Source organism: Lycium barbarum, chromosome 11 (genome assembly GCF_019175385.1).
Source record: "Lycium barbarum isolate Lr01 chromosome 11, ASM1917538v2, whole genome shotgun sequence".
NCBI lineage: Eukaryota > Viridiplantae > Streptophyta > Magnoliopsida > Solanales > Solanaceae > Lycium > Lycium barbarum.
The window spans coordinates 8,800,447-8,813,496 of NC_083347.1; the positions used below are offsets into that span (position 1 = coordinate 8,800,447).

At 31.8% G+C, this 13,050-nt stretch overlaps 1 protein-coding gene across 2 annotated transcripts; it reads left to right on the forward strand.

Moving 5' to 3' along the window:
• The first annotated feature begins 3,517 nt into the window (after positions 1-3,517).
• On the forward strand, positions 3,518-5,942 carry LOC132617661 (gibberellin 2-beta-dioxygenase 1-like). Of its 2 annotated transcripts, none has more exons than XM_060332715.1 (3): positions 3,518-3,943; positions 4,044-4,401; positions 5,722-5,942. In XM_060332715.1, exons 1-3 carry the CDS (start codon positions 3,591-3,593, stop codon positions 5,779-5,781), a joined length of 771 nt encoding a protein of 256 aa, XP_060188698.1. In that variant the 5' UTR covers positions 3,518-3,590; the 3' UTR covers positions 5,782-5,942. The 2 variants fall into 2 exon arrangements, with proteins under 2 accessions (XP_060188698.1, XP_060188697.1); XM_060332714.1 differs by lacking the exon at positions 5,722-5,942 and adding an exon at positions 5,219-5,682 and having other exon boundaries at positions 3,520-3,943.
• The last annotated feature ends 7,108 nt before the right edge of the window (positions 5,943-13,050 follow it).

Genomic DNA, 13,050 nt, shown 5'->3' on the forward strand with positions numbered 1-13,050 from the left:
CCTAGTAAACTCTGTCGCCCACGTCTCACCAGAAGGAGGCTCGTACCGAGTGTATAGTGGCTCTCCATCTACCCGCAATCCAAAGAGGACCTCCACATCCTGAAGTGTAATTGTGGCCTCACCAGTGTGAAGATGGAAGGTATGTGTCTCTGGCCTCCACCGCTTAACCATGGCTGTGATGAGCGCTAATCATGCTGTACCCGACCAACAGACACGCAACTGTAGATGCCGCCCCGAAACAATATATCCAAGACGCGAGGGTATGGGGGGTGCTCGCGTAAAAGAGTCCACGCTCTCTGCAACCTACGGGGACGGAGCCTAGTAGATATCCCTATAGTACCGGCCCATAATAACTCTGACCTATGATTGCCTTGCAAAGACAATACTGATCTATCAGCGGGCCCCGGGTGATCATCGGGCCCTGGGGGAACATCGGGCCCAGGGGGAACATCCAAATTCATGAAATAGTCCGGTCTGTACAAACTAAATTAGTCATTATTCTTGAAATGAAAGATAAATTATATTAACTAATTAATAATTTGTAGGGAATATGTGAATTATGTAGTATTATATCTTGTGAATAATTTACATGGGATATGCAGTAAATTTAATATATGATAGTAAGGACACATATGTGATGACAAAGACTTTTAAGTTAATTACTTTTGAATTATGTGATGGCAAAGACTTTTAAGTTAATTAGTTTGGGAATCGAAATTCAGCAGTAATATTTGTTTAGAACTCTATTTTGAATATTTGATATATTTTTAGTTGACCAAATAGCCAACACAACTACGATAAAATTAGACTAAAAAGGTATATTCATCGACCACATATTTTCGTACAAACTTTACATTTTTTTCGTTAACTTATGTATTTATGAAAAGAAGAACTTTAACTATTCTTTTTTAGATAATCTTTTTTTATTTAACATATATATTCACGCTTTTAAAATAATATAGATTAACAATTCATAATCATTTACAACTTGTTTGGATGGTTGTTACCTATTGTATTATATTATGTTGTTAGTTTAAACACAAAGTTTGCTTTGATTGTTACTTTAATTTTATTGTTATGTAACGACGAAATGTCCTATTTTATGTAACCACTGATTTGGTCCTATACAATACAACACAATACGATACATTATGAAACAATACATAACAATCATCCAAACAAAGTGTTAACAAAACAATAATTCATTACCAATCAACTTCTTTCAATTCATAAACAATATTTAACAACTAATAAATTCATAATCAATATTTAACAAATAATCAATTAACAAAATAATAATTCATTAACAATTCATAAATAATTAACAAATTAACAACTCATAAACATGTAACAAATTAACAATTCATAAACATTTAACAAATTAACAATTCATAAACATTTAACAAATTAACAATTCATAAACATTTAACAAATAATGAATTAAAAAAAAAAGGCTGTTTTTGGAAAATGGTGGAGTCCTATAGCGCAGTATTTTACTGCGCTATAGGTGAGAGAAAAATTGCTATAGCGCAGTAAAATACTACGCTAAAGATAATTTTGTAACATTTTTTTTGTTAAGCTATTTTAGTTAAAATGATTTTTTGGGGCATTTTGATTCCGGACTCTTGATTAGACCAAGTGCATTCACTGTGCCTACCACCAATAGTGACCTTTATTCATTCATTGTGAAAAGAAAAAAAAAGAGTATGAATTGGTCCCTATACTTGTACTTTCCTGATTGATTTTTTTTTATTATTTTAATAAAATAAACTTCAAGGCACACTGCTTGGTGGTATTGTTATCATCAACTTATGGTCGTCCACTTCTTTCACCTGAACACCTAAAGTAACTCTTGTTCCATTTAGACATTTCAGGTAAGTTTTAACTGTGTCATTTAGACATTTTTTACACAATCAGCCAAATATGTGAAATGTGTGTAACACACTAGCCGATGACGTGGCAAAATGACAAATTAAGTTAGGACATGCAGCGTTTGATCAAATAATAATGTTAAAATAAATTCCCCCCCCCCCCCCCCCCCAACAAAGATCTGATCGTCTTCCTCGCCGCACCCATCCCCCTCCCCACCACGAACATCATTTTTTCGTACTCTAAATGAGAAATGAACTGACAACATTGAATTAATCAATCTGAGAATGTTAAGAACAAAATCAGTTATCCATTTGGTTCTTTTAAGAATCCAAATGAAGCAAATGTTAACTGTATGCGTAAAACTACCACTGCACCCGTTTCTTCATTTTCCAAAGTTATTAGACAACTGCATTGCATTCTGAGGTGGTGAACAATATCATTTAAATTGAATCTGACCCTTTTTTTTTGGGAATTATTATCTGATATTGTGTTTTCCATTGATACGTTTTCCAAAAGTTGCTAAAATTAGAAGAGTTTTATCCTATTTTGGTGAATATTAAGAACAAAATCAATTATCCATTTTTTTTTTTTTTTAAGAATCCAAATGAAGCAAATGTTGAAATGGAATTTTGGTAGATTGATTATTAGGTGTAGCAGTTGTGGTGGTGGAAATGGCAGCAATAGCGATCGTAACAAATTTGAGTAGGAAAATCCAATCTCCATTAAAGGAGTAAGCTTGGTGATGGTAGAGAAAAAGAATGAAGAAGAAGAATGAAGAAACAAAAAGAAAAAAAATCTGCTTTTTGAGGCTCTTCAGGCACCTGTTTGGTGTGCAATTCACCCAAGTTGTCAGATTAGCAAAAAGTGTCTAAGTGACACAGTCGAACCTTACCTAAAGTGTCTAAATGGAACAAAGATTACTTTAGATGCTTAAGTGAAAGAAATGAACGACTACAGGTGCCTATTGATGGGTTTTACTTTTATCTTTCGAGGACACAGTGATTTGTGGATGACAAAAACTTATATCCTCCATGTATTTGTCTCAAACCAATTAATGTAACACTGAAAGTCATAAAATAAAAAGAATACATATTAATTAATTATAAGTGATAAAATTTTCAGACAAAAGATACATGAATGAGAATTAAGTTTCTCCAAATATATGGTGTGCAAGAGCGATGTCATCCGTAAGCACTCCGCTCACATATTTAACTCTTTATATACAACAACGACATACTCAGTGTAATTTCATAAATAGGGTCAGGAGAAGATAGAATATATGCAGACTTTACCCCATCTTTGTGGGATAGAGAGACTGTTTCTGATAGACTCTCGGCTCAAAAGAAAAATTTACGAATCAGAATTGCAAGAAAATATGGCATTAAAATAGCAAAATATAAAGCAAATGAAGCAAGAGATAGTAATACGCTTTAACCATTTGAAAGTTACTACTTGTAAACGTCAATTTTGAAAAGTAACCAGAAGTTTTTGAATCCTGAAGCTCGAGACTCAAACACGTGCATAAGTTGAATTCTCTAACTAGGTTGACAACGCTTATGTAAAATTCTGCGTAAGCGGACTCAATAGAGTGCACGCCGCGTATTTGACACAGAGTTCCCTATAAATAGCAAGGCATCCAAGTGTTCACAACTACAATAAAGCTCATACATTTCTATACACAACAAATACTGGTCAACACTTATCACCAAGCAAACCATATGTCCCAACCAACCTCATTCTTCAATGGTGTTCCATTGATAGACCTCTCTAAACCCGACTCCAAGAACCTCATTGTTAAGGCTTGCGAAGAATTCGGTTTCTTCAAGGTCATAAACCATGATGTCCCTATGGAATTCATAAGTAAACTTGAATCAGAAGCCATTAAATTCTTCTCTTCTCCCCTCTGTGAGAAACTAAAAGCAGGTCCTGCTGACCCTTTTGGCTATGGCAATAAACAGATTGGACAAAATGACGATTTCGGTTGGGTCGAACACATTCTCGTGTCAACAAACTCTGAGTTCAATTACCACAAATTTGCATCTATATTAGGTGTAAATCCAGAAAACATTCGGTAAGATACTAAAACAGAGTAGAACAGAGGAAAACAGAGTAATGTATTAAAATCTTGATTTTTTATTTATCATTTCTTGATTTTGTTATTGTTATTGCAGGGCTGCGGTAAATGATTATGTGTCAGCGGTGAAGAAAATGTCGTGTGAGATTCTTGAAATGTTGGCAGAAGGATTAAAGATTCATCCTAAGAATGTTTTTAGTAAGCTATTAATGGATGAAAAAAGCGACTCTGTATTCAGGCTCAATCACTATCCACCATGTCGAGAAATCGAAGAATTTAGTGATAATAATACTAATAATTTGATTGGATTTGGAGAGCATACAGACCCACAAATCATATCAGTATTAAGATCCAACAACACTTCGGGGCTCCAAATATTACTAAAAGATGGCCATTGGATATCTGTCCCACCTGATGAACATTCTTTCTTCGTCAACGTTGGTGACTCATTGCAGGTACAGGACATTTCTCCATGTTTTTTCACTTTAAACAAAATTTAAACGTTTGTTTGTTTGCACTTTATGTTGTTATCGGGAGGAACTTTCTTTCTCAAGTATTACACTTTCTAGCACTGTCTAACAAAATTAAGGTCAAAACCTTGACAAGAAAAGCTTTTGTGCAAACACGTTTCATGTATTAATTAGATGTGATGTGAACATGAAGTGCATGGAAGTTTTTAGTCAGAATGTTGTCTCAAGTAATAGGAGTTTGAGCAAGTTGGTTTCATCCAGTACTTTCATCAAACTAATATATGTAAGATAAAGTGTTTCATATATACATTTATCGCATAACTATAATTGAGTGATATAGTACAAGTTCAATGTACCAAAAAGGGGTAATCAGGTGCACGAATCCTTATGCGTTCACACACAGTTTGTGAAAGGCCGTACCCTAGGGGTGTAATGTAACATCCTATCTTGATGCAAGTATCAATAATTGATTTCACGACTTGAACCCGTGACGCATAGGTTTAATGTACTAATAATGTAAAAAACGATTTATACAATCAAGTCACTTAAAAATCAATTATTGGTAAATTCCTATGCAAACATATCAATTTGTAACCTTAGACAAATGGAAAGCAATCTTCCATAAAATGTCAAAATACACTAATAGTAAAAAAGATTTTGAAACTATTTGTATATACTATAACTTAAATCATGAGTGATATTTATTCTCACTTTAATTTATAACTTAATCATGAGTGACATTAATTCTCAGTTTAATTTTTAACTGCTAAGATTAAATTGTCCAGTTTAATATTGATTTCAGGTTATGACTAACGGGAGGTTTAAGAGTGTGAAGCATAGGGTATTGACCAACAGTGTGAAATCAAGACTATCAATGATATATTTTGGAGGACCACCATTGAGTGAAAAGATAGCACCTTTGCCATCACTAATGGAAGGAGAAGATAGCAGCTTGTACAAAGAATTTACATGGTTTGAGTACAAAAATTCAGCTTATAAAACTAGACTGGCTGATAATAGATTGATCCTTTTTGAGAAAATAGCAGCCTCATAATAATATTAATTCTTTTTCTTATCTAAGTGACTAATATAAGTCCCACCATGTTAGGAATTATGGGTTGTCAAGATGCTCATTGTGGGCTTAAAGGATAGTTGATTGGATTCCTATATATAGCAAACTTTGTATTTTCTTTTTTGTCTTTCTCATACTGTTTTGTAACTACCGGTCTTGTTAATGATACAATTAAGAAGTCCATAGTTTTCAAATCCATGTACTGATCAACCTACCAATTATTTGTGGGACAGCTCAAATATACATCCTCAGTCAGCACTCAGCAGTGGCGGAAAGGAATTCCAAGAAAATAATAAAAAAATCTAAAGGGATTCAACCAACTTATGTGTGGGTGAGTGTGTGTATATATATAAAAAAAAAAAAACAATTTTTATCCTATTTACATAGTAAGTGGAAATTTTCAATGAAAAAGGTTCAATTGAACCCCTTTGCCTTTTTGCCAGGCAGGGAAGTGCGACGCTTGGCTTCAATATACAGTGAAAAAAAATTATAATGCACTAATTCCAACTGTATATATGGTGTATATACTGTTGGAAAAAGATGAGGTAACTCAAAATTGTGACACCGTGACATTTTAGTCGCTGTATTTCCTCAGAACAAGTAGGCTTGCCAACTGCTTTTCTACTTCCAACTATATATACCACGTACTAGTTTTATGAGGCCCGGGTTCAAGATATAAAAGTAGTAATAATTTAAATAGGGGTGTTCATGGGTCGATTTTGGGTTAAAATCAAAACCAAACCAATCTAATCGGTTTTTAAAATTATTAAAACCAAACCAAACCAAATATAATACATATCCATCGGTTTGGTTGTAGTCGGTTTCGTTCGGTTTGAGTCGGATTTTCGGTTTTTAAGAAAATTAAGGGTATTTCTCTTTCTCCTGCAATTAGGAGAGAATTTTATATCCTTTTTCAACTTAGAATCCGTTATTACCCTTTTATTGTGGTAGCTATAGTTTCTTGCATTATGGAGAAAATTTCTAAGATTTATGATTTTGATTAAGTGAAGAAAGTTTATAAGAAATGCAAAAAATAATCTAGGTAAATCTCATATAGTTGTTTCTTTGAATACATGAGTTTGAATTCATGGATTTCTTTTTTTTAAATCGACTAAAGGTATAAAGTTCATTAGCCCATTAGAGATAAATAAAATTTTGCTTAAAAAGTATATAAATTATTAAAAGTATTTTTTAAAATAATATATTGTATATATATAATTATGTATAAAATTTGTCGGTTCGGTTAGATTTCTTCAGTTTGCTTTTAGTAAAACCAAAACCAAAACCAAACCAAATATTATCGATTTTTAAAAATTCAAAACCATACCAAACCTAACCCAAGTAAATATCGGTTTATTTAGTCGGTTTGGTTTTGATTTTCGATTTGGATCAGTTTTTAACCAAACCGTGAACACCCCTAGGTTTAATCAATGAAGTGTATAGTATGCATTATTATATTTTTTCACTACATAATTAGTATAATTTAGTACCCTTGGTAAGTTTTCATAATTACTCCATATGTTTCAATTTGTTTGTACTTTACTCTGTGTAAAAAAAGATGCCTCTTTTTTTTTTTTTGGCAATTCTTTAATTACAATTTTTCACATTGCATTTGTAACACTACAAGATTAAAGGACATTTTGATACATTCTAAATATCTTTAATTTAAGATCATAAGATTCAAAAGTTTTTTTTTCTTTCTTAAACTTCGTGTTAAGTTTAAATCTAACAAACAAATTAAAAAGGAGGGAGCATTAAAGTTTCTTAGACACCTAACTAGATAATAATAAAAAAAAAAAACGAATGAAGAAGGAAGTTTGGCAGGAAAATTAGCAAATATCAAAGGGACAAAAATGAGTTGGCATTTTGTAAGTAACACTTAAATTATATAAAATAATTACCACTCGGTGAAATCTAAATTAAAAATATTGATATTTTTACAAATTTGTGAGCATTTAATTTCTCTATTTATGGATATAAATAATTATTTCTTTTGGTATTTATTAAATTTTAATTTCACTCATGATATTTCATGTGGCAAGAGATTATTCTAGTTAAATGTGGTAATTTAAGCTTAGTTTTAGATGAATTTAAGGGAGAAAACCAAATTCATTAAATGAATCTCAAGAGTTAATGTAATTCTCTATTATGCTTAAAATGTTAATTCTCATTGCAATATATAGTACTTTTTGCATAGTTTTATAATATTTAAATTTTATATAAAATATGAAATTGGTCTAATTTAATTTAGCTTTGAGTTTTAGTTAAATTGACTCTCGCGAAACGAAAAGTACCACATAAATTAAAACAGAACAGAGTAGTTAGTAAAAACTAATAAATGCTCCAGTTGGAAACAAAAATGTGGCTCGAAAGTTTGCCTAAATTTTATCAAAAATGTAAAGGGTAATCTAATATACCCCTAGGTCCATATTATATAAAGTTTTTAGTTTGGTCACACTCCTTAAGAAATCATTTACTCCTAGAAAGTAAGAATTGTTTTCATTAAATTTTCCTTAATTAAATAGTATCAATTTAATATGATTTCTTGGTTATGCAAAAATTCACACATATAAACAAGGGTAAATTTGAATAAGAAAAAAACTACTTCTTTTGTCCCAATTTATGTTGCACAGTTTAGATTAATTTCAAGAGTCAAACAATTTATTTTTTACTGTGAATTGGCCATGAAATCTTTTAGTTTTTTGAAATAAAATTTACAAATTTAAAAGCTATATAAAAAGTATTATAAATCACAATAAGTGATAATTAAGAATATTTAAAAGAGATTTAAAGTATTACAGTCAAAGAAAGGCTTGTTTGAATCTCGAAATCTGAAAGGTGCCACATAAATTGGGATGGAGAGAATACTAATTTATATACCCCCGTCACAATTTAAGTGTCTTACTTTCCTTTTTGTCTGTCAAAAAACAGTGACTCTTTCTATATTTAGTAAGTTGACATTATAAACATCATGCATTGCAAGTTTATAACCGGAAATTCAAAAAACATTTAAGTACATTATACACATCTTTAATTTAGGACCACGATATTGAAAAATCTCTTTTTATTTCTTAAATTTTATACTTAGTTAAACTAAGATACTTAAATTGGGACAAAAGACATAAAATATTATTTATTTTAAAATAAATATAAAAACTTAAAATAACCACAAAATATGTACAGGAAGGAGAAAGGAGCCATAAAGATTCACAGGAAGTTACTAAAATATCAATGGGGTATACACCAAATACTAAGCCCACGTAGGGATAAACATGAGGAAAAAAATAATGAGTGCAAAAATGAAAAAGAAAGCAGCCACGTGTAGAAGCTTGGTGGATTGTATTGGCATTGTGAGGACGACAGAATTGGAGATTCTCATTTTACTATAAAATATAAGAGGGAATGTGAGGACTTTTGTAGTCCTCACAAGAGTTTTCCAAATTTTTAATTTTTTTTTAATTAATTACTTTTATGTCTTAATTTTATTTATTTAAGTAAATTTTTTATTTTTTTATTTTTAAGGTCTACTTTTCAAAAGCTATCGAACCTGGGGACTTTTGTAGTCCTCACAATAATTTCTAATTCTTTAAAAAAAAATTAATTAATTACTTTTGGGTCCTAATCTTATTTATTTAAGTCAATTTTTTTATTTTTTATTTTTAAGGTCTACTTTTCAAAAGCTATCGAACCTTCTACCTCATTTTTCATGTTCTTTGATTTTCTGGTTCGTGCTCCATATCCGCATTTAAGCCCAATTAATCTAGATAATTAGCACTGTATCGCGCCTATTCGGAGGGAACACTTCCTCCAAAGATTTTTTCCATATCCATGTTCGAACCCCTAATCCCTAATTAAGAGAGGAGCAGCTCCATCCGCTGCACAAGTTAAATTATGTATTTGTCTTAAAAGTTCATTAACTATGTATAGATTATTTATTTAGAACTAAATAACTTCAGAAAATTAGGATACATAAGTTATAAATGTCAAATTCTGGCTCCGCATTTGATTTGAAGTAAATAATTTTATCAAAATGGAAGTTAAAATATTAAAACAGTGGAATGAAAATTTTGCTTTTATATAATTACCCACTTGTGGGACTACAATGGGTATATGGTTGTTGTTGTTGTTGTTGTTGTACACTTGTACTAACACAGATTATATTTTTTTAGTTAAAATATCTACTTTTATATCTTGACCTCACATAACTAGTATATATATAGTACTAAACTAATATAAAGTACCCATGGTATTTGATACATTAGTGAAAAGCTTTTTGCACATAAAACTAGTACTGCTACTGCTACTACTGCTTGAGAAGCATCTCCCCCGTCTATAATTACGACTCCACCAGAGCTATAATGTGAATGGTATTTAATATTGAGTTTAATTTATATATACCATTAATATAATATGACATGACAATACTATTACATTGAGGTGCCGTTTGGTTGTTCGTTAGGGTAATGCAATGTCGTTGGTTGCTCGTTAGAGTTATGCAAGTATTAGTAATACGTGAATTAGTTACCTAAGGTTTAGTTATACATGTATTATTTGTTATTCTATCTTCTATCCTGCATGAAATAATGCATAAATTAACTCATAACTTATACATATTTTAGTTATGTGGGATTATAAAATGATAACCAAACACCATATTTGGTGAGCTGAATTTTATACAAAGTAACTAAAAAACTACCAAATAGGATATTAATTATGCTAATTTTAATACAGGAATAATTTCCTTCCTAACCAGCAACCAAATTGACCCCACATTTTATAGGTGGTGTACACGAGATGCTCCCAACTAGCGAGCAGCAACTGGTATAGAAGATGGAGAGCACATAGTTTATGTAAACGAACAGTTGTGTATTGACAAGTTGGATTTGAAAAGTCTAGTAGTAGTAACTAATATCTCCTCGTTTTATTAATTGTGCAGAAGAATGTGCCAATAACAAGTGCTACAAGAAAAAACATCGGTGTTTTCTGGCTTCTATTGGTAACGCAAAAGATATGACCAGGCATGGACCGCACTCTGTCCTCCCAATTTTTATTATGACGTGAAATAAAGAAAAAAGTTTTATGTACGAATAGTGTACTTATTTTTGTGGCTATGGTACTTCTACATCTGAACTTAACAAGACAGACATACAATAATTGGTTACAGGCTTTTGCTCAGCTATATATGATGCAACAGAAACGGGATTTCAGAGTAACAAGGCCAGCACCTTAAATATAGAGCCAGGGAGGGACCAAATCATCTATAAATTAGTGTTAACTCCGAATGATACGAAGGGCAGAGCTATTAGGGGTCGTTTGGTTAGAGTTACATGCAAGATTTAGTTATACATGCTTCAATTATTTATATATGAGTTAGCATTTAAAGACTCATTTGGTATGCGGGATGGGATAACAATCACATGGGACAAAATGCAGATTATTTTATTCTGCGTTTGATTGGTGGGATAAGGGATAACAATTTCATAGAATGTACTAAATGGTGGGATTAGTTATCCTATATAAAGGGTGGGATAGTAATCCCATTGAATATCCTTGTCTATTTCATCCCGCATATCATACGAGCCCAATGTATTTAGTTATTTCATCTTCTACCCTCAATAAATAATAAATAAATTGACTCATAACTTATACATGTTTTAGCTATGTGGGATTGTAGACTGATAATCAAATACCATACTTGGTGTGCTGAACGTTATACATAGCAACTAAAATGCTACTAAACATGATACAGAGCACTGATTATACTGATTTAATACATGAATAATTCACTTTCTGGCCAACAAAGACCCCTTAAAGTGCTGGAGACTTACCACTGTAATATAAAAGTGTATAATTGATACATTGAAAATTAAATGTATTTCATCATATATCAGACGAACCAAAATCAAAATTTAATGAGACTAATGGATTAAAAGTGTGATTATCACCCGCAAGGGCGGCTGAATTGGTTCAACAAGGCGTTTCCCACGTGAGACTTGAGGACGATTTTCCTCGCCAACAACTTTCTCAGTTCGAATTTGTTGTACAGGGTTTGCCTTGTGCGGTTTACATCTCTTGTTTGATTTGCGGGCAATTGCACTAGGAGCGGAATTTACCCAGAGCGCACACTACTAGAAAAAGAGGTTTTTCCCACCGACATTCAATGAAAAATTTATGCTACAAAACATGATTTTTCCATCTCATTCCCACCGAACAATATCACTGGGAAAATGCATGGTGGGAAACAGGTTCCCATTGAAACGCTGGGAAACTTCATAATTTTTTCATGTGAAAATTTTACTATTTATGTTTTTCCACCGACATTCAGTGGAAAATAGCTACTGGAAATTTTTCAGGGGGAAGTCAATGGGAAAATGGTGATTTTTCAGTAGTGGCACCCGAAAGGATAGCTACTAGGGGTGTCAATGGTACGGTTCGAGCGGTTATTTTATAAAATTTATACCATATCAATTTTTTGGTTATTTCATTTTGTAGAATCAAAATTAAACTTTTCGAAACCGTCTCATCATCTCGGTTTCTCTTCGGTATTGGTATGTTCGGTTAATTTTCAGTATTTTATTTTTAAAAGAACATCATGTTATATTCACTAGTAAAAGTTAAAGACACGATATCATGCATACTTCTATAGGACTTTGGCAAAAATTCCCGAAACATTTTTACTGTTTAAAAGATGATGAATAAAGAAAATATGAAAGACGAAAAGAATAAAGATTAATTCCACTATTTTATGGTAGTGTAAAACAGTGTTAAGCAAAGACAAAAAGTATAATTTAGATCGCACGAGGGGGAAAAATCAATCAAGATGGGACTCGAGAACTGAGTCTACTAAGATTAAGTGTCCAAAATAAGAGAAATATAAAATCTTACGAGAGGAAAGATATCTAATACTTTGTAACTTTCTATCCAAGATCATTGAAATATCTTGTGTTTACAAGCTAGTTATTATTCGAGATGGTAGAACTAATTTATTTCAATAGGAGAAGTATAATAAATTTCAGAGTTGGAACTTTAGGTGTTAATTATGTTGCCGCCTTGTGGTCATTTTCATCATCCTGAACCTAAGGCGAAATTATATATTTAAATTTAATATATAGAATATATTTTACACATATAAACTTATTTTGTATGGTTCGGTATTTATTCGGTTTATTTTTATAAAATTATAAACCAACCTAATTATTCGATACAGTTATATATTTATATAAAAACCATCGGTTTTATTAAAATAAACCTACAAATCGATTCGGTACGGTGCGGTTTGGTCAGTTAAGTCGTTTTTTTGAAAACCATTGACAACTGTTCCCTACTTAAAAAAATAAAAAAAAAATGTGGGATTACCCTTTCTTTTTTGGGTACGTCAGAGACAATATTGCATTGAAAAAATGCTTGATTCTTAGGGCAAGAATTGGCATGGAAAACGAGGGAGACATTGACACAGACAACCTCAATCAGTTTACTATGATGATGGCCAAGACAAAGACACGAATCATGCAACTAAGCAGCAGCGACAAAGCAGCAGCAACAACAAGTGTTTATTCCTATCA